We start from the raw sequence: 23280 nt of genomic DNA on the forward strand, positions 1-23280 counted from the left end.
TTTCGGTTCCATCTGGTTAATGTTGAATGTTGGGACTCGCTATTTGGTATATTGAGCTGAGATTTCACTTTGGTTCCTTTCTGCCTTTGTCTCCAACATCTTACTAAGCTTTATGTTACCCTTAAAAGTTTGATCTTGTTCTTGTATTGTAAATACTTGCTCGTAATCTCATATTTAGGCATACCTTAAAATCTTGGTTCTGAAGCTGATTGCTCTCCAGAGTTATTAGTCTGGGTTTTGCATAATATTGAGAGTTGTTTGTTCTGTTTAAATTATATTAATAAATGACTTACCGATTTTTTTATATTTTAGATTTTGCTTGCATTGTTCTGTGTGTCGCGTAAATTTTTGGGCTGAAGCATCCTCTTTGAGAGTTACGGTATCTTGTAGGTCATCATCTGGGTAGTGATATTCTGGTCTTCTCTTTACCTTCAGGGTTAGGTTGAAAGCTTACTATGTCATATCACCTCATTTTTTGTTGCAACATACTTCTTCCTTAATTCAAAATTGTTTACCAGCCTAGAAATGTGACTCTAAACTTTTCAATGTGCAGTAAAATTGCAGACTTGGTTCCTATTTTTCTATTAATTTACTTTGTTTGACTACTTCATGTTTATGTATCTTAAATACATTAAGCTTGATCTGTATTAATGTGCCAATGTTGAAACTGGTGAGTCTTTCGAATTTATTGTATATGTGAAGTGGGACTGATATTGAATATGTGAAAATATAGCTCTATCTGGTAATATTAGCTGTAAATCTAATGCCTGAGGCTGATTTCATAATTTGGGTATGTCAATTTTGATTTAATCCTCACGTTACCTGTAATTGTTTTATTTTCTCGTGCCATAGAACTTTATGTCATGCTTATACCACCTTAAATGTCATCCAGTTGATGCTCTTCAAGAAATTATTAGTACAATGGGTGCAACCTACTGGAAGTTTGATGGAAACTCTTGTCAAATTGAAATGGTGGGGTTGACACCAGTGTCACCCAGTGGATCACAGAGCAGCATTGGTTGTAAATGTTTTTCGGAAAATGGCACTAACTGTCATGTTGTGAGCATGTAAAGTTCCTTTATCTTGTCCTCAGCTTTTCTAACTTCTAAGTACTTGATTCATTGTTTTATGCGTTTCTGATTGATCATTTAAATAATTAATTACCGTATTGATTTTTGTGGCAATATTATGGACCTTGAATTTTGAAGATTTGTCTGGTGATAATATTTTTTGTTTGATTTTTCATATTTTAGTTCGCTCAAGGGGTACAGCCTTCCTGGTGTGCTTCCACCTCAATTGGTCAAGCTTCCTTACCTTAAAGAAGTGTATGAGCTCCATGAAAAATGCTTAACTGCTTGCTTACTATTCAAATTTACTTCCTATACTTTTTCCACTAAGAATTATTTTAGTTTTGATTTGAATGGCTGGATATCTGGTAGTGTCAATACTTTATTATAGCCCCTTTTTTGAGACATGTATTTTTCTGTCATTGTAGTGATTTTGCTCTCAATTACCTAAATGGTACAATCCCTAAGGAATGGACTTCAATGAATTTATCTTCAATGTAGGTTCTTATCTACTGTTGTAAATTTTACTCAGTTGCTTTTCTTTTCTTTTAACCGAACTTCATGTCTGTGACATATCATGCAGCTCTCTTCTTGTGAATCGTTTATCTGGGGAAATTCCTAAGGAGCTGGGAAAGATGACGTCTCTAACATACCTGTGCGTTACTGAGCTTGAGATTTTCTCATTTATTTATTTTCTTAACTCATGTTGATCAAAGTTCAGTTTATGAAACTTTCTGACTGTACCATTATTTTGTTCTTATAACTGAAAGCTTTAATTGTCTAGGTCTCAGAGTTTTGTGCATTATTTCCCCTTTCAGCTAGCTAGATAACGAAGAAAACTGCAATGCATTAATGTGTTTATCCTACTTTATTATCATGAATTTCTGAATTTTATACTTTGTAATTGCTCTCGCATTTCTCATCAGGTGCCTTGAATCAAACCAATTTTCCGGTCTTGTTCCCTCTGAGCTTGGAAATCTTGTTAACCTGCAGACATTGTAAGGCATCACTTTTGACTTCTTTTTTCTGGAATTCTCATGTTTTATTGTTGGAATACCTTCGAAGATTAAACACTCTATTCTGATGGATTATATTGGCAACTTGCTTCAGGATTCTGTCATCCAATAAACTTTCAGGACATTTACCAGTAACATTTGCTCAATTAAAGAACTTGACAGATTTGTATGCTCTTGTTTATTGTTTTCAGTGTGTTTCTTAGGAAATAAATAATGATAGTTTTCTGATGAATATAATATTGTGGTGCATTGCAGTAGGATAAATGATAACAATTTCAGAGGAACAATTCCTAATTTCATCCAGAATTGGAAACTACTTCAACGACTGTGAGTTTGAATTTCTTTTTCCTTGATTATTTTTGTGTGGTTTAATTCTTGACAAATAGATAATCCAGCACTAGGCTTATTTCCTCCTTTATTTTCTTATCCCATTTTACCTCATTCAAGAGAAATGCACGGAAGTGGACTGGAAGGACCTATCCCATCAACCATATCTCTTCTAAGTAATTTACTTCAACTGTGAGTAAAGAGCCTCCTTTTGTTTCCCCCCCCCCCCCCCCAACGTTTTTCTTTATTTCTAGTTCATTATATTGCTAATTTGCTCATGATGGCACATTTTAATTTGCACAGGAGAATTAGTGATATAGGTGGTCCAAGTCAGGAGTTTCCTTCCCTAAGCAACACGACAGCACTGATAAAATTGTATGTTTTGGGCAAAGCTTTTGAGATCATAGATTTTTTGCTTTTAACAATGTTCAATTTAAAGTGATTCAGATTTTTAATTTAGGGTTTTAAGAAATTGCAATATTACTGGGGAGCTGCCTGCCTACATCTGGACGATGCAGGACTTGGAAATGCTGTGAGTAAAGCGTCTGAATCTTATGTACCTAAGGTTTCAAAGTTCTGGTCAATGGAGCAAATACTAATGCAAAAACACCATTCCTTTCATCCTATGTTTGTGTTGAAAATTTAACCAAGCAATCAATTTGATTCCATGATTTTACTAGGCATATCATCAGAGTTGAAACAGAAATATGGAATTTGGTTGGGCTAAATGTAGTGACTAGTGATTTCAAGACTGTCAGACTGTCATATGGAGTACTTTATATTTTCAAGTTAATTGTAATGTATAAAGGGAGGGGCACATGAATGCATAAATAAATAGGTTATATTTTTCAAAAAAATTAGAAAAAATAAGATACAGGAGAGAAATAAGGAATGTGAAAAGAGAACAAAGGCAACTGTCAAAAGATATTATTTAGCATCTTATTTCTTGTAAGACAAAGGAAGCAGAATCATGCAAATCTTAATCTAGTAAAAGAATTTTTTTTCTGTTTCTGTCATTTTTTAGACTTCTATTATTTGGTTCCAGAATGCCACACCAAATACTGCATGCATTAATGCCGATTCTCGATAGAAGAAAATTAGTAAAATATTCACATACCATTAATTCTGAATTTTTTCCATTATTGGAACTTTAATTTATCATTTCAACTCTTGCAGGGATCTCAGTTTTAATAAGTTAGTTGGGGAAATTGCAACAACTGTCAATGCAAAGCATCTTAAATTCGTGTAAGTATTTTGCCCGGAAGTCTATGTGCATGGCATTAAAGATTAGTGACTTCTCTCTCAATCGATATAATCACTTGCTTACATGTGGTGCTATGGATATACTGAAGGGTCTGAATCATTGCTCTAATAATACTCATGAGTAGAAATTTTGTCACCAAAGCTAAGATTTAAGTAAGGGCAGCTGCTCCTCGTCTCCCTGAAATTTTGAAGTTTTCACCGTATGAATGAGGATTGTTTTGTACCTGTTAAATTGCCATTGATCATTTTCACTGTCGGCCTGTTCTTTACTTAATTGGAGTTCCTCTGATCCATTGATGGGCCAATACCGAGTTTGAAAACTGTGCCAAACTTTTCATTTGAACCGGGCCTCTGATTTCTCTGATAACAAGAAAAGAAATTTGCATGTCTCCTGCTGCTTTTATGATTTCTTCTTACTGTTATGAAATATATGGTTGGTTTTCATAACAAGTACCCCGCCAAAGATAATGATGCGATAAATCTTCTGACCATGATGGGGAAACCTCCATTTTTTGGGAATCTAGCATTTATTCGAGGCCCTGCATGGAAATGAAATATTAACTAAAACAGTTTGTGTTGGAAATCTCAAATGCAATTTTAAGCAGTATTTTTTATTAATTGTTTTTGCCAACAGTATTTTTTATTGATTAGATCTAGTTTATTTAAAATAAATCAATCAAATTATCTAAAATTATGTGTCTATATTAGCATACTTTTTAATATATCTGTTCAAGTTGTCATTGACATTTTCTGTATTTAGACCATCCCAATATTTGTTGTTTAATGCTTTCTAACTAGTCCTTTGCAGCTTCCTATTTCGATAACTGTCTAGACTTTTTTAACAAACAACTTTGCCAAATTGCCTTACTAATCACTATGAAATTTGCCTGAGGAAGGCGATTTACATACAAGAGAGAGGAGGAATCTAGGCTTTAATGGCTCATAATGTCAGAAATATACCTTGTACCTATGATTATACTATAAATTACAATATCTGCACACTAATGAATAAATCTTCTAATATCCTAACAAATGCAATAGAAACGCAGTAAAAAGAGGTGGGTCAGAGGATCCCAACCCCTGAAATACTTGCTTTTTGTGAGTTTTTATTTGTTACTTGCACAGTTAGGTGGTATTTATATGTAACCCAAGAATTTTCTCAACACCATCTACTTCAGCATGCCCATTACAAAGTATGCCCTGATTGGCTGATTTCTTATTCAATGAACTGTTGAAAATACACATAGTTAACGTTTTGTACCTTTTTTATCAGCTTTCTGACGGGCAATATGCTAAGTGGAAATATACCAGACTCAATCTTGAAGGCTGGAAGCAACGTGTATGTATCTTATCTTGGAGTCGATTTATTTTATTTCATCTTTCTTTTACATATGTAATGGATCTTTCACTGTGCATTCAAGTATATTTAAGATGATATACTTTCCATCAGTTGGACATGGGAGATTACAGTTTAAATTCATTTGTACTTGATGATTATCTGCTTTTTCCTTTGCCATATTGGCAACCATGACGATTATTTGTTGACAATTTATTCGCACTGCTTATTGTCTATAAACCTTGAAATGATTGGTTCATCTCGTTTGGATATTCTTAAATAGGAAAGTGAAATAGGTAATCATCATTCACACCTATGATGGATACCTGTTCGGGAATATTAATTCCATTTACACCTGTTAATGATATCTTTGTTACCTTACTATACTTCTTTCTAATGTAAATGCAAGATGGCTCTCAAGTATTAAATTTTATTCAAGATGGTATTCTATGCTGCTTCCTGTTAAACAGTTTCAAAGTTTCAACATAGAAAGTATGGCAATGTTATTTGTGAGGATGAGATCAAGCACTTGAACCTCGTATAATTCACATCATATTCTGACATAGTAATTGGGTGTTTGTCACCTGCCATTACTCTGAAATTATACCTTACTCTCTTTGGATATCTTAACCACCAGGGTAGGGTGGTCAGCTAACCACGTAATATAAGATTTTTACAATTATTGTAATTATCTCATACTTATTATAACTGCTGACTGGAATTTCACAAATTCTTAATGTAACTTCTGGTCACGTGAAGAATAACACAAAATCCATCCTTGTACTTTTGTCAATACCTAATAACATTATGATTTATGAGTATGTCTCCTTTCATAGTTTAAATTCATTAATTATATATTTGCCAACTTCTGCTGTATGTATTATGAAAAGTTTACCTCTTAATTATATAGATAATGACTTGTCAAATGTATAATCTCCGGCCATTATTCCAGAAACAAAGTGACTAGATTGCACCATTTGACAATTCAAGAAACAAAATTTGTGCATGCATTTATTTAGAAGAGTAATATCTCTAAATCATTAAAGTTCTGTTCGATACATCAGTGGCTTTTAGAAAACTTTCTGATAACACACTCGACAAGGAGGAGCTTTTGGCAAAGAAATAAGTCATGTTTAGGTGTTTTATCTTCTAAACAATGTTTCCAGCTCATGAATATCACATGCTGTTTTCACATGGAACTCCTATAGGTGTGCTAGTTTCAAATTATTTAACATAATGTGTGATGGGTTTTACTAGCATGTTTGGTCTCAGTGGAGAGCCCTTCAAAGTGTGATATAGGGGTCCTGAGATCAAATGCTGGTATAAGAAGAAGAACCACCTAGAAAAGGAATTGAGGTACTCTAAAATGTGTCATGGATTTTACACAAATTGAACAGTATGATGATATCTCGGATGTTATACTTTTAGTATTAATATTGGAAGGCTGATGGCATTGCTTTTCAATTCTTGGCTGCAGTGATCTTTCTTACAACAATTTTACACCAAGTCCTGAGCAATCTGCTTGTCGAGATAACCTGTAAGAACGTGAAAGCCTTTGCATTAGTGGTTATATATATTTATATATATGTCCTCAAATTTGGTATTTTTGTAAACCTTTCTTGTTTTTATTGTTAGGAATTTAAACCTAAATTTGTTTCAGAGCTCCTCAGGGCCCAATGATTTGTAAGCATCTAACTTTTAATCTCCTTTTTGTTTTCGGAAGTTTACTTGTAAACTATGATGAAAAGATGGAGTTCCAGTGATTTTGTTCTCACTCATTGTTTATGACAGAAGGAGAGCTCTGCCATGCACGAAGAATTTCAGTTGCCCAAGATGTATGTAATAATCTTCCATATTTGAAATACTGATATGCTCTGGGTGACTATATAGGTCTCAGGGATTGAAGCTTCAAATATTAGGTTAATTTGCAAATGGGGTTGTCAGCGAACATTGAAATACTATGGCTTTGAATGCCATAAATTGGTCATGATTAAAAGTTTCTGCATATGTGTGTGTCTGCTTGTATCTATCTACATCTCATATCGTAGCTTACAGCAAGGTTTCCATGGTGTTCTTCTTCTTTTTTCTGAATCATTTATTTTCATTTCCTTCTCCCCTTTCTCATGTTGGTAGCACCTGTTTTACGATTTTGTTCCTTTTTTTTTTTTTTTTTGGATTACAGCAGGGTGGGATCGAACCCGCAACACACGCACCCAACACGCGGCCAAACGGCCAGTGGCATTTTGTTCCTTTTATCTATAACTTTTTTCCGAACAATGAAGTTAGAGTTTTCAATCAAAATTTTAATGATTTGGCATGTCTTGGTTTGATGTTTTGATGATACACCATAATGAATATGAAAAGTCGAACTCAGTGCAAATTGGTTATATGTAAAATTGACATGACTACAATGAGTTGATTTTTCTTTTTGGTAATAATGTAATGAGTTGAATTTATGCTATAAGACTTACTATAAAATTACATATATTTATTGGTAGAACAAAGGTAGGCTATACTATATGTGTCTTTGTGTCTGTATGAATTATTCCAAAACTCAAATGACAATGAATATGGCAAGTGATAATTATCTTTGAAGTTGCTTGTTGAGAGCACAACTGCTTATTTTTGTGATATTTTGGCTAACTTTATATTTTTCCTCTTTTCCAGATTCAACTTGTTTGCATGTTAATAGTGGGGGAAAGGATGTAACTGTGAAAGAAAATAAAGAACATTTTCTCTACGCGGGAGATGGAGATTTGTCAGGCGGTACAGCAAAATTTTATTATGATTCCAGCAGTTACTGGGGTTTCAGCAGCACTGGGGACTTCATGGATGACAATGACTTCCTGAATACACGTTACACTGTATTTCTGGAATCCTCAGATGTGCCTAATATATATGCAACAGCTCGTATCTGCCCAATTTCGCTAACTTATTTTCACTATTGCTTGGAAAATGGCAACTATACTGTAAACCTGCATTTTGCAGAGATACAATTTACAAATGATAAGACATATAATAGTCTTGGAAGGCGCATATTTGATATCTATGTTCAGGTATCGGTCAGTCAAACTAGAGAAATTATTTTGCGTTTGTTCATATCAGGAATTGAGATTGTTCTTTCATGCAGGGAAGATTAGTTCGTAAGGATTTCAATATTGAAGATGAAGCGCATATGGCTCGAAAGCCAATTAAGATACCAGTATATAATGTTCATGTAACAGATAATGTCTTGGATGTTCGATTCTATTGGGCTGGCAAAGGGACTACAAGAATTCCTAGCAGTGGAGTTTATGGTCCCCTGGTATCAGCTTTATCTATTGTTTCTGGTGAGTTATATGTTTCTACCCTTTTATTGTTATTCTCAAGGATGATTTTCAGCGTGCATTTGATACCAAGGCAGTATCAACTATTTAGACCATGCATCACACTTCCATATTGTTTTTTATCCAAGGGCTTTCGTTTTTTAATGTTGGCTTTCTGTTGAAAAGTAATCTCACAAGCTAATTGCTGCACTGAATGTTGACTTTTGTGCCTTGGAATGGAAGTGTTGTCTCATGATATGCCTTAGACTTACCAAGTGTTCCTTAATAATGTTACTAAGGGCCTAAAAATGGATTCTTCCCTCTTTCTAGAATTTTAAATAGTTGAAGTTGCATTTTGTTATAATTGTGTTTTGACAACATTCTCATTTATTGCTATGAAATTTAGAGGGAATGATCATCCGTTTTTTTCTTTGGCAGAGTCTAAACGTTGCTCAGATGTCCGAAAAAGTGGAAGTGCTAATATGACAATTGGAGTTGCAGTTGGAGTTGGGGCTTTCTTCTTAATACTATTTACAGTGGGACTCTTTTGGTGGAGAGGCCACTTCAGAGGAAAATCTGGGAGGAAAAAAGGTAAACACAATCATGTCATTCTGAAATCCATAATTCAAGTCGCTGTGAGTGAGGAAGAAAGGATAAAATATTTTGAAGAGTTTAAATTCCCGTTTGCTTGTAATTTTCAGTGGCTTGTGTAATCACTTTCAGACCAACGAGGAAGTATGATTGAGGGAAAATTATTAAAAAAAGAACAATCGGTACAAAGCATTGCTTATAAAGACCAAATAACTTTAAAAGGCGGTTAATTAGTAACTTTTAAGAGGTGGTTAATTAGTTCAATCTGATCCTAATTTTGAAATGAATATTTGCAGCCCTAGGTGCCAATGTTCTATATAATTAAGGGTACATGGTGAACCTTTCTTTTGAGATAAGCTAAGCTACTACTTAGGAAAGTAATTATTCCTTTGAGAACTTCTTTGACACTTGACTTATTAAACAGGTGCCGAAGGGCTAGATTCCCATATGGGAACATATAGCCTGAAACAGATAAGAGATGCCACTGACGACTTCAGTCCTGATAACAAGTTAGGGGAAGGCGGTTTTGGTCCTGTCTATAAGGTATTTATCCTAAAGCAAAAGAAAATTTCTCCAATTTCTTCAAAACATTGACATTTTTGTTGTAAATATAACACTTGGAAATCGGATTACAGGGGCAGTTATCTGATGGTACTTGGGTAGCAGTCAAACAACTTTCTTCCAAGTCCCGGCAAGGGAATCGTGAATTTTTAAATGAGATAGGCATGATATCTTGTTTTCAACACCCTAATCTTGTAAAGCTTCATGGGTGTTGTATTGAAGGGGATCAACTATTGTTGGTTTATGAGTACTTGGAAAATAATAACCTTGCCCGTGCTTTATTTAGTAAGCATTTCTAAGTATATTTCTCTTGACACTTTTTTAGCTTCTTTTTCTCTAACTAGTTATAAGTTGGATGCTATTTTTTCTGCTTCTTCAATATGTTTGACATATAATTAATTTGCAAAAATGGTTTATATTAAATCAACTCTAACTTCTTTATGCACATTTCATAGGCCGAAGAAATCAGCTTAAACTTGATTGGCCTACAAGGCTTAAAATCTGTATTGGCATAGCAAAAGGTCTTGCATTTCTCCATGAAGAATCAGTACTCAAGATTGTTCACCGAGACATCAAGGCCACTAATGTGTTATTGGATGGGAATTTAAATCCTAAGATATCTGACTTTGGATTGGCTAGGCTCAATGAAGAGGAAAGACCCATATTACTACCCGAGTGGCTGGGACTATGTTAGTCTTCTCGTTTGATGATAAAACTCCAATTCATGTTTTGTTGCCGTTGATAAATAACATTTATCTCTCTTTTTTGTTTCTTTTGCAGAGGATATATGGCACCAGAATATGCATTATGGGGTTACCTCACATACAAGGCGGATGTTTACAGTTTCGGAGTTGTGGTCTTGGAAATTATTAGTGGGAAAAGCAACAGCGATTATATGCCAAGTGATAATTGTGTTTGTCTTTTGGATTGGGTATGCTACTCAGCTGCAATCCTTATCCTTGTTAGCTAAGTGTATTTTAAACTTTGATTGAGAAGGGAAGAAAAAGTTTGGTTTGGGCCAGAAAGATGCAAATACACTTATGTCATTTGCAAACGCCTTCAACTTCAGATATCAGATTTTCATCCTTCAGCATTTAGGAAGTTTGTGATTGAGGCTTAGGACATTATATTTAGGCGCAAAGCATTTTCTTTTAAGAAGAAAAAATCTTTTAACCAATCTCACGTATGGTCAACCAATGAGAGCATGCCATGGGGATAAGGGAAGGGTGTGAAGTAGCATCTACATTAATGGGGAGTTTAGGTGACTAATATTCAGTGATTAAAGTTGGAGTATTTGCAAAGGGCTTAATCTTTCTTTCCTTTCCCTTCTTAATAATACAAACAATACCTGAAATGAACTTCTTATTGTTTTGGTTGTTATCTGATGCAAAAACCTGCCATTATCACATTGCAGGCATGCCATTTGCATAAAACTGAAAACATGATACCACTGGTTGATGAAAGGTTGGGATCTGAGGTGAACCCAAAAGAAGTTGAAGTCATGGTGAAAGTAGCTCTTCTCTGCACTAATGCATCACCATCGCTTAGGCCATCGATGTCTGAAGTTGTGAACATGCTCGAAGGAAGAATAAGCATTCCTGAGGTTAACCCAGAGCAAAGTGCTGGTGAAGATTTGAGGTTTAGAGCCTTAAGGGACATTCAAAAGCATAGAGAAAGTCAGAGTGCGAGCACAAGCCAAACAGAAAATTCAACTGATGCCATTGTAAATAGCTCTTCCTTAACATCCGACCATGATTTACACGGGATACGCTCAGAACCATGATACAACATGAGTGAGCCTTTATGATCTTGGAGGAAATGACCAAAATTCTTTTAACAGATAGCAGACAAATTCTAGTTCTATCCTGATAGTTCTCGAGTTTTGACAGTTTATTCACAGGACAAAGGTGAGTAATTCTTATTGAATGAAATTTCCCCATATACTGGGGAGGGTGTATGTAAGGAATTTTACACTTTTCATGGTCGCTCTTTAGTATTAACTATTCTGTATAGTTGTAAAGTGCTGTTCTAAGCATTTGATTCAATTGCATGTAATTAAAAACGCCAGTACAAATAATTTGCTTCAACACTACAGTGAGTCTTAATATCTGTCATTGTCTGTTGTCGACGATCTGTCAGATGAATACTTATCTATTGCAAACCCGCGCGATATGATCAAACACAAATTATCTTCATGGGAAGAATTCGTATAATAGAAACAGCCAGTCATATAAACGAAGGAGGTATCATACATATCACATAGTACGACGATACATGCGGATTTAATAGAAACAGCTTGCAGCAAGGGGTGAGAAAACTCGAATAACATCAGCTCCCACGGACACCTGGTACTGACACTGACCAAGACAACATCAGAAGTAGAAACGAAGGTTCAAGTAAGGGGATACTGTGTATCTAAAAAGGTATTTTTGAGATCAATAAAAACTTTTTAAAAATATAAAGGTTCCTTTCATGGTAAGGACTAAACAAGATCTAATCAAATGACTCTTCTGATCCTCCGGTTTTTAATATAAGACCTGATTTAAAAATTGATGTTGGTTCTATATATAAGGTCTATTTCACAAGTTTATCAATTTTTTTCTAAATTAACCTTATTGATATTTTCTCAACAATAATGAAAGGAAAGAGGAAGGGAGGAAATTAAGAAAGATGATTTAGGGTATTTTAGGAAAAAAAAATATCACATTAACTAATTTAACTAGTATTTTTAATCTGCTCAAATTAGTTAATTAGGTTCTAAATTAATTAAGTGTCGAAGGAGTACTGTCTATCTCCGGCAAGAAAAAAAATTCTATCAGTGATCACAAATGCGCGCGATATATAATCGGACACAAATCATCTTTGGTTTTTTTTTTTTGGGCCTGAATCGGACGCACATTGTCTTCAAAAGAATTCGGATAATATATTACTCCTCCGGTACTTAATATAAGATCCAATTGTTAAGTTGGTTTTAGTCCAAATATAAGGCGCATTTCTCATATTTGTCAGTTTTCTCTAAATTACCTCTATAAATACTTCCTCAACCATAATCAAGCAGAAAAGGAAAAGAGGGTATTGAGAAAAATAATTATGATATTTTAAAAAAAAACGTGTCACGTTTCTTATAATTAACTAACTTACCTAACTTTTTTAATTTAATTAAATTAGTTAAATGGGTCTTATATTAAGGATATGATGAGTATTAATATCCAGCCTGTCATATAAACGAAGGACAGGTCATACGCAGGATATACGCATGCAAAATCAATTCAGGTATAATGATGCTACAACTTGTGAGGAAAATGGATAAATTAAAATGCCTCACCTCTGCTAACGATTTAATATTCTACACAGTATTGTTTCGCTTTATTTCTCGGGGTATAATTTCATTTAAGTCTCTAATCTTAATTATGTGTTATTTCATATTCCGGATTCGTCATTGGATTCAGCTAATTTGACATGTTTCACCGGGACGAATCACTGCAAAATTTTGAAACTTGCGACATTTTTTTTCCTGGAAAAGTTGAGCGTTAGCTCTAAAACACAACAGTTAAACTGAGAAGTTAAACCAGGCAAGGTTTGCTTTCAGATGCATCTAAAGCGTAAACCATCAGTTTATTACGTTCAACGGAACTGGGAAAAAAAACGCTTGCAGAAAGGATCATGAATAACATCAGCTTTGGTTGACACTTAGTACCGACACTGACCGAGACAACATCAGAAACAGAAACAAGGATTCAAAAAGCAGAAAAAAAAACCAAAACAACCAATGTTCATATAAAATCTAATCTCCACAGCTGGAGATGCGGTCCATTATGTTTGCTACAACTTCCTTACTTTCCCTCAGAACCTGAACACTTCTGTTAAGCTTTGAACGCTTCCCGGCTATTGAGGGTGATTCCTTCAACAAGCTCTCAATTCCTCCAGTCGTAGACATCAACCCGAAAGTGATCTCCTTCTCCAACTCTCTGTTCAGTAAATTGTTTATACTGAGTTGCAGATGCAGGGCTATGGTATCAATCAGCCTCCTCAGCACAATCTTCCAATAAGCTACCATCCTCATCTTCAAGTCAAATGCATTCTGAAGAACATTTCTGCACTGTCTCAGATGACCAACCTCAACCTCTCCAAGGCCTTCTAGGATCACTGTAGATGGAACTAGATCATCGTCAAATACTTGTTTCATGAAGGAATCATGCTGAGCCATGAGCCTAGTGTATTCAGCCATGTACTCTGGATTACAAGTGTAATCTGTCAGCTTCTCCATTTCAATAGCCTCCATTACATGCTTCTTTGAATTCTCTCTCATTCTAGCAATCAGATTTTCTCCAGCTCTGGTTGTTGACTTCAGAAGCTGGTAGTAGTTTTCTGAATGGCGGGTTATGACGTCGATCAGCACCTTCTCCAGATAATCCCACACATCATCAACGAACTCAATAGGCCTCAGTGCAATTCCTTTCACTTTGCTCTGCAATAAAGCGAGAAAAGCTGTGCGGGGCATGAAATTTGGGAGGCCAATCCACTTGGCTTCCTCCAGTAGCCTTATTTCTTCCATGAGAAAATTCTTTGTGTGGTTGCTTTCAGAACATTCATAGAGATCTTTTGAGTAATCATTGAGCTTCTCGACCAAACGAGCAGTGCAATGCATGTTTTTGTCATCTGGGTACTCATCAAATTCTCCTCTGACAAGAATTTTCCTGAGTGACTCTTTCACCAGCCCAACTATATGCATGAAGGCAGTCATAGCATCAGCCACAGAAGTCAGGTTCTTTGGCAAGTTATCCAGCTCAGAAAGCTGAGAATTGAGCTTCACGTTGATCTTTCTAACAATCTCAGGCAGTGTTCTTGAAATAATTGAAGCTTGATGCTGAACAAGCTTCTGAGCCAGAACCGGAATACCGACAATCGATTTGTCTATCCTGGAGAGAAGTGGATGGTTCTCAAACAGCAAACCTTCCTCCATTCGAGCTTCTTCATATGTCTCGTCATTAATTCGATTTCTAACACAAACATAGCCAAGTCCTATGTTAACATCATCAGCAGTGACCTTTTCCAGAAGCCCTTCTGGTGCCTTGTCTGCCTTTGTCACAACAGCGAGAGTTCTTGATCCTGTTCTATCAACACTCTGTGACATACGAATGGATTCACATGTCGGAAAATCAACAGTAGCAGAGAGAACATTCAATATAATAGTCTCCTCAGGTCTGATATATTCCATGATTATATCTTTAATCTGGTCATAAATGTTCTCAGGTTGTCCATGAACAGGAACTCTAGTTATACCTGGAAGGTCCACCATGGTGAGATCAGGAACACCATACTTCTTCACCAATAAAGTCAAAGGTGTGTTAGAAATCCCCTTTGCAATTCCCGCAAGCTCATTAGTGGCCAAGTTTATAGCATCAGAGACGTTTTGTTCATCTGTTGAAATAGCTTTGCCATTAAACTCCAACACAAGCTCTGGTTTTGGTAGAGGATGGCTCTGGAGCCTCATGACCAAAGGTACCCTCGTGCAGATTCCCTGTCCCCGCGGCAAACTGATTCCTGCGAGAGATTCTAGGACACTGGACTTACCAGAGGACTGATCACCCACAACAACAATGGTCGGAAGCTGTATACCTTCCTTGGTGATGTTGAGGCGTCTCAGATTCTCAACTGCATCAAGAACTGGTCAAATCCTCTCATTGTAAGAGGAGATTATGGGTGGCACAATGACATTGAGAGGTTCAGGTTGGTCATCTACGACCAAGGAAAGGGAGTCTTGTCTTTGATTTACAGTGGTTCTGCTGATAGCAGTTGAAGTAGTTGATAACTTCCCTCTTCCCATTTGCATGCGCTATTTCAAATCAAACCAAAGTTCTCAGAAAAGAGGCACCAGGTTGAAGGCGACGATCTAGATGTGAGGAGAGATTCAGAATGTTGAAGTTTATATAGAGTCATTATTACAGTTTTAATTATTATAGTTTGGTGCGCATAGAATCATGGGTTGGAGTGAAGGAATGAAGAGACTTGCTGGGAAAAGAGCTTAGAAAACGGCACCCGAGGTGACCATCCATATGCTCAGGAAGTTGAAGAGATACTCCTCATTGGAAATATATCCGCAGCAATTAAATTCTCTGATGGGAAGATAGAGAAGATTTTTGAAGACGGAATGCAATTAATAATTTAGTTGTATTTAAGTTAATGAAGTTGTAATTGATACTGCCTCTGGTTCTATTTATAAAATAAAGAGAATATTTTTTTTATTCTATTTATAAATTATCTCATTGAAGTTTAAATATGAATGCCCTATTTTTATATAATGTAAATGATTTTTGTTTTTAAAAAAACATAAACAGAAATAAAGTTAAAAAGTTATCATATTTTAAAAAAATTATTACACTAAATTTTTTTTTTAACATTTAGAAGTGCAGAGGAGTAAATACCCTGCATGGAGATAGCAAAAAAAAAAAAAAAAAACTGCATGGCTGCGCAACGTTTGATTTGGCGCTTCGTATTCAAACAAATTCAACGTTCCTGTTGGTCCCAAAAAAAAAAACAAGAAGAAGATCGACGTTCATGAGTTGTGGGGCTGTCATAACTTTTTCTTTAGAAGAAGTTGGTAAAAATTGCAATAAAAGCTTTTATGACTTTTGAGCTGTCCAAGATACAAATATATAGATTACTATTTGTTTAGAAAATTTAATTCCCCACGTGGGAAGTAGTAGGATTTCACAAGTATGATTCTATGTAATATGGGTTGACTCGCGGGTCCAACCCGCAAAAAATAACGGGTAAGGATTGGCCAAGAACCAACCCGTCAGTAAACGAGCTTTTTGAACTCACACCGTCAAGCAGGCAACCTGTTAAGGGTTCACTTGCCAACCCGGGGGCTGACCCGCATCTTTTTAAAAAAAATTTTTTTTAACTGTTATAATTATATTATTATATATTATATTCTATCTAAAAAATTTTAAAAAATACTTATATAATTTATTTGGTACTTTTAATCAAATATTCCAAAGAAAAAGAAAAATTTTATTATTATTTTTAGCTATTGTATAAGAAAAAAATATTAAAAAGTAAGAAAATTTAAAAAAAAAAATAAATAAGTGTTTGCGGGTTGGCGGGCTAACCCACCAACCCACCTTAACAGGTTAGGGTTGGCTAAAAGCTAGCCCTCCTTCAGACAAGTCTTTTTAGCTTGACTCATATGGGTTCAACCCGTCACGAGCCAACCCGTAACCAGCAGATTGGCCCATATTACCAACCCTATTATTTTTATTTTGTTTTGATTGACAAGAAAAATGAGAATGCAACGAAGTTACGCTGTTTCCCTTAATTTTATCTCTGGACTAAGTGGTATGAGCCTCATAGCCTTGTTGCATTTGAAGAACAAAATCAATTAGAAATTTGTTAATCAACATCTTGCAAATTGCAATGGGGTAAAAAAAAAAATCAAAATCTTGCTAAAATATTTGAAAAGTGAGACCAAGATAAATAACAAGAGAAGAAATATGAAGCATCCCGCTTATTTAGAATTCGCTTGCACAATGATGGGGAAAAAAAAAGTCTCTTGTACAAAACTGAAACTATTCTCGTAGTGTTTTGACCAATTTTATTAGCATTGGAGTAGACATTCAACTAGCCAAGACATTGGTTCATTGGATTGTGAGGATTGTGATCAAACCAATCTTAATTAAAATAATATTACCTTAGGTTTAATGTAAGAGTTAGTTTAGTATTTAATTTGATTTTAAATATAAGATTCCAATCTATTTTGTCTTTCATATTTATCCATCATTTTCTCACAGTAGTTTTTATAGTACTTGTACATGTTAAAAGTGTTCATAAAAGAGTAATTCTAATACACATTATTAGTAAAGGTATTTTAGAAAAAAACAACACATATTTATTACAAATAACTAACTTAACTAACTTCTTTAATTTATCTAAATTAGTTAACAAGCTCTTATGTTAAGTACCTGATATAGTATTTTAAAATAAAACACATGAAAAACACTTAGGGAATATCTATCTATATTTTATCATACATGTCCAAGTATGTCATATAATATTTGTTCATATCAGTCTCATCCATGCTAGACTAACATAATCTCATGCATGTCCAACATATATCATTTAATCATGGAATACTATTTACTCTTATACTCCTATTTATAAGTTACTGTCAATATATTTTATTGAAACTAAGAAAAACTTAAATCTCATTAAATTTGTTTTAAAATTTAACAACTTTTCAATTCCGTCCCTACTTAATACATGCGCCTTCTACAAAAAGATAATAATCTACCACTTTGATCCTAGATACAAGCCACTTGTAGGAAGAAGTTTTGATTCTAAATATAATTCGCGTGTAATATATTTAAGGCTTAATATAAACTTTTGTCCCTCGAGTTCACCTTCAATTTAATTTTAGTCTCTCAAATTTTAAATCATAAGTTTTAGTCCGTCAAGTTTTTTTTCATTTAAAACATTAGTCCCTATAACTCGATAAAAACTTAGATCATTTTGCCCCCAGAAGGACCAAAACCTATAGTTTAAAATTTGATGGACCAAAACCAAAATGAGGACAAACTTGATAGACCAAAAATTATATTAACCATATATTTAATGTTTGTTTAACTTTAATAACGGTGGAATTGAAAAATTTTATTAATTTAATAAATTTTTTTATATGAGAAAATATATTGCAAGTAAGAACTAGATTGGTACACTGTAATAATTAAAAAAATAATACAATCATATTAAAATTTAATAAAATAGCATATAAATAATACAAATTTAGAAAGAATTGTCTGTTTCAAATTACCGAAATCCTTAGACATACTGGTTAATTGCCCAAAGCAATGAAACACGACCAAATTGAGATGGATTGGTATCTAACTAGCCCATGTAAATATCAGAATTTTTGAGCCGCTCCGTCTGCACCAACTAGGCCCAAAATTAAACAGTTGAGTTAAATCTTCTTAACCCCTTGCCATTATATTCGTATTCTTATCATCCACAAAATCACCAAACTAAAAATATCTCCAAGGTGGTCTAACTTTCTTCTTCCTGTGATTGAAGTTTTTGTTATGAAATCGTCGCTAAAACTAATATCTGACCATGATTTACGAGAATTAAAATCAATGCTTCAAAATAATTATGAATATTTGGATTGCTCTGCCCGTAAAATCAGAAGAAGAAGAGACGAAAAAGAGAAGGGGGGAAAAAAAAAATTTTAAACAAGAAGCAACTTTTTTTTATACTACCTCATTTTCTTAATATAAAAACTAGTTGACTAATTTGAGTAGATTAAAAAAACCAATTAACTTAGTTATTTGTAATAAATAAATATTATTTTTCTTAAAATATCTTTACTAATCAAATATATTTGTTAGAACTATTATTATTATAAAAATTCTTTTAAAAAAAATAAATAAAAGTAAAAGACAAAGTGGATCAAAATTTTACATTTAAGACTAAAATAAAAATCAAACAAGTTGTTATATTCAGAAGAACAGATAGTATTTTATGATGGTTTGTAACCAATCCCAGTATTAGGTCTCTCATATATCAAGAAATGATTCCACAACTTCATTATTTGAAACAATCCATGAACTCTTTTTATTTCAAAGTAGCGGCTTGTTTATTTGGTGCTGCATATACACACACACATATATAGCTGTGTGTGTCCATATGATTTTTGTTGCTTTTCTTGGACAGGGTGAGAAAACTAGAACCATACTATTACTTCATATTAAAAAAGAAAAATATTACAGAAGCACACTCAAACTGATACAGAGATAACATAAAAAAGATAGCCACACACATAAAACGGCAATTGAATCTCAGCAGCTAGAAATCCTATCCATAATGTTAGACACAACCTCCTTACTTTCTCTGAGAACTTCAACACTTCGACTGAGCGCGGCACGCTTGTTAGCCATGGAAGGTGACTCCTCTAGCAACCTTTCGATTCCTCCGAAACTGGGAGACGTAAAACAAGCAGTGATCTCCTTCTCTAACTCGTCAGTCACCAGCTTCTTGATACTGAACTGCAGATGCAGAGCCATGCTATCTATCAGCCTCCTTAACACAATCCTCCAATACGCAATCATTCTCATCTTCAGATCATAAGCTTGATCAAGAACATGTATGTACTCTCTCAGATGACCAATCTGTATGTTGTTTCCAAGACCACTAATACTTACAGATCCATAGCGATCACGCACATTTCCAACAAGCGAAGACCGAGAAGCCATCAGATTATTGTACTCAGTCATGTACTCTGGATTACAAGTGTAATCTGTCAGCTTCTCCATTTCAATGGTTTCCTTTACGTGTTTCTTTGAATTCTCTCTCATTCTTTCAATCAGATTATCTCCTGCTCTGCAAGCACATCTCTGAAGCTGGTAGTAGTGTTCTGAATGACGGTTTATGACTTGGATCACCACTTTTTGCAGATAGTCCCAGACATCATCAACGAAGTGAATCGGCCTAGATGAGATTCCTCTGACTTTGCTATGCAATAAAGTCAAAAAAGCTGTGCGAGGCGTGAAGTTTGGGAGGCCTATACACTTTGCTTCCTCCAGAATTGTTATTTCATCCACGAGGAAATCCTGTGTGTGGTTACTTTCTGCACATTCATGGAGATCTTTTGAGTAACCGTTGAGCTTCTCAACCAAGCGAGCAGTACAATGCATGTTTTTGTCTTCTGGGTCTGGGTACTCATCAAATTCGCCTGTGATTAGAATTTTCTTCAGTGACTCTTTCACTAATCCAATTATATGCATGAAGGCAGCCATAGCATCAGCAGCAGAAGTCAGGTTCTTTGGCAAGCTTTCTAACTCAGAAAGCTGAGAATTTAGCTTCTCGTTGATTTTTCTTAACATCTCAGGTAGTGTTTTCGAAATAATTGAAGCTTGAAGCCGAACTAGCCTCTGAGCCAAAACTGGTACACCCACCATGGATTTGCCTATCTTCGACAGAAGAGGATGATTTTGGAACAGCATAGCTTCCTCTTTTCGAGCATCTTCATAGGACTCATCATTAATTCGATTCCTGACACAGATATAACCAAGTCCAATGTTTACATCATCAGCAGTCACCTTCTCTAGTAATCCTTCAGGAGCCTTATCTGCCTTTGTTACTACAGCCAGAGTCCTCAAACCAGTTCTATCAACACTCTGTGACATCCTAATGGATTCACAGGTTGGAAAATCAACAGTAGCTGAGAGAACATTCAGAATGATAGTTTCTTCTGGTTTGATATACTCCATGATTATGTCTTTGATCTGGTCATAAATATTCTCAGGCTGTCCATGAACAGGAACTCTGGTTATGCCTGGAAGATCCACCATGGTGAGATCAGGAACACCATTCTTCTTAACCACCAAAGTCAATGGGGTGTTGCAAATCCCTTTGGACTTCCCTGCAAGTTCTTCAGTGGCTGTGTTTATACAATCAGAGACATTTTCTTCATCTGTTGATACAGTTGTGTTGTCATACTCCAACACAAGCTCTGGCTCTGGCAAAGGGTGGTTTTGGAGCCTCATAATTAAGGGCACCCTCGTGCAGATTCCCTGCCCACGTGGCAAACTGATTCCTGCGAGAGATTCCAAGACACTGGACTTGCCGGAAGACTGGTCACCGACGACGACAATGCTTGGAAGCTGAATGCCTTCTTTGGTGATGTTAAGGCGTCTGAGGTTTTCGACAGCATCAAGAATTGGTCGGATCTTTTCATTGTAGAAAGACTGCATGGGTGGAACAGCGTGACTATTGGAGCTCTGAGGTTGGTTATGGTCTGGGTCTATGGACAGAGAGTTTAGCTTCAGATTAACACAGTCGTCGACACAATACTTTCCCATTTGGCTGTGTGCTTCTATGAGTTCAAAGGTTACAGAAACGTGAAAAGAGGTTTAAGGAAGTAGAGAAGATGTGAGTTGCAGGGAGTGATTCGGAAGATTGGGGTTTATAACGTGAGAACAATGATTCAGATGAAGGCGTTTGGAATCTTCGTAGTGAAAGAGAGAGCCAGGAAACTTGGGGCACTTGGCGACTTGCTCAGGAAGGAGATTATAAAAGAACAGTGTGGAAACTTCATTGACACTGTGGAAACTTTATTGACTTGACCTCGATAGTGGGAAGTTAGTGAGAAGGTCCTTTATTTATTAAAATCCGTTTTTTTTTCAATACACAATACTATTATAGTATATGATATAAAATTCAAATATATTTAATAGAAATAAAAAATTAATAATGTTAGTTGGATTAAAAAAATTATATAATAATTATGAGATTGGGAATTTTCAAAGCAAACTAAATTTATAAAAAAATAATAAACTTAAAACATGATAGGCATAATATTAAAAAAATTCTTTTTCCTTTATTTGGAAATTTTATCATGGGTGGGAATAAAAGATATGATTACTAAGAATCACAAAATGCCAACAAAGATTGTTTAACGCATAGCTAATAAGGTCCTGGGTATTCATATTAGGATATCCATTCACGTGCAGAATCAAATTTGCGCGTGACAGAAACTTTGACAGGGATTGCTTTATTCCCATTTGTCTTATTCACAGAGTCCATTTCATCTTCCGTACACCAACTGGACATGGGCGGAAACTTAGCGGGGAGGTTTTGCTTTTTATAAAACAATTAAACTTTATATATTCAAGTACTTAAATAATCTTTTACCGTCTGGTAAAAAAAAAAAAAAAGCTTTTACCCTTTTTTTGACCAGCATGACTATCTTTTACTATTAATTCTTCTAACCTGCTTTCAAATTTGCAGGCTTGATTAGGCATGGTGACATAATTTGTAAGTTTAAATACCTAAGTTTTTTTTTAAAAAAAATTTAAGTGAGTTGAATCTCGAAAGCTCATCATGATTTAAACTTGCTTCCAAGTTTAAAGAGTATTTATATAAATATTTACAGATCGTCTACCAATACAATTCTTATATTGACAACGAGATTTAAACACTCGATTTTATGAGCTATGAATTGACTTCTAGATTAATTCTTATCAATTTTACCTAAGTTAATAGATAGAAAACTAATAACTGATTTTTATATAAATAAAACTAAAATTTCTTAAAACAATTCCAATCTTCGTAATTTTTTTTACTTTTTAAAAAATATGAATATAGTTAAAAAATGGGAAAATCACAAATAAAAACTCATGAATTACCAAAATTATAAGGAGGTCGCCTGAATAAGCCAAATTGCCATGAGAGACCATGTCTCATATTACAAATATGAAATCTTAGTGAAATGTCTAAAAGACTTTTCAGCCATGTTGTGATTTGATCTACTGAAATTGTCATTCGTTAAAGTGAACTTGTTATCTCCTGTAGTCAATTTGTCATTTAGTGTATCCTCAGCCAAGTTATAATTTGGTCTAGTGAAATTATCATTTGCTAAAGTGAATTTGTCATTTCCTATAGTTAACTTGTCATTTGGCTGAAGGGCATTTCAAACATTTAACTAAGATTTCATATTTGCAATATAAGACCGGGTCTTTATTTACCATTTTCCGAACTGAGAGTCCCAAATCACAATTTCACATATTGCGGGTCTTTATTTATCATTTTTTAAAAAAATAGATTTAATTATAAATGATTTAATAGCCAAGTCACCTTTTTTTTTGGGGTGGTCCATAAGTTGGCCATTTGTTCTCTTTCCTTTGTTTTCCCACTTTTGCTTTGATCGATATAAAATCCTTCTCAGTTCTCATATCTCTCTCTGCGATCCTTTTCATCGCTCTCCCTTTCAGCACCGCTTTCCCCCATCAAAGAATAACCGTACCTTATTTTTATTTATT

General features: G+C 34.8%; 2 protein-coding genes and 1 pseudogene across 2 annotated transcripts; 1 reads left to right on the top strand and 2 right to left on the bottom strand.

Annotated features, from left to right (window-relative positions):
• Positions 1-896: 896 nt before the first annotated feature.
• Positions 897-11575, top strand: LOC114715127 (probable LRR receptor-like serine/threonine-protein kinase RFK1). The gene is given in 24 exon segments (XM_028899916.1): positions 897-1067; positions 1254-1325; positions 1496-1564; positions 1651-1722; positions 1994-2065; positions 2178-2249; positions 2339-2410; positions 2531-2602; positions 2714-2785; positions 2871-2942; positions 3587-3655; positions 4947-5012; positions 6487-6546; positions 6645-6692; positions 6801-6844; positions 7677-8065; positions 8140-8338; positions 8753-8905; positions 9330-9448; positions 9541-9751; positions 9922-10119; positions 10122-10155; positions 10247-10397; positions 10881-11575. Coding segments are annotated over 24 exon segments (2901 nt in total). The 5' UTR covers positions 897-921; the 3' UTR covers positions 11250-11575.
• A 1675-nt stretch (positions 11576-13250) lies between these two features.
• On the bottom strand, positions 13251-15293 carry LOC114715129 (dynamin-related protein 4C-like; annotated as a pseudogene).
• A 3883-nt stretch (positions 15294-19176) lies between these two features.
• On the bottom strand, positions 19177-21434 carry LOC114715153 (dynamin-related protein 4C-like). The gene has a single exon (XM_028899947.1). It carries the CDS (start codon positions 21319-21321, stop codon positions 19300-19302), a length of 2022 nt encoding a protein of 673 aa, XP_028755780.1. The 5' UTR covers positions 21322-21434; the 3' UTR covers positions 19177-19299.
• Positions 21435-23280: the final 1846 nt, after the last annotated feature.

This window comes from Neltuma alba, unplaced genomic scaffold (assembly GCF_004799145.2).
Source record: "Neltuma alba isolate B1F8T4 unplaced genomic scaffold, ASM479914v2 tig00011576_pilon, whole genome shotgun sequence".
NCBI lineage: Eukaryota > Viridiplantae > Streptophyta > Magnoliopsida > Fabales > Fabaceae > Neltuma > Neltuma alba.

Excerpts from the sequence above, each read along its gene's own strand:
- LOC114715153 (XM_028899947.1), bottom strand. The coding sequence starts at position 21,321 with ATGGGAAAGTATTGTGTCGACGACTGTGTTAATCTGAAGCTAAACTCT.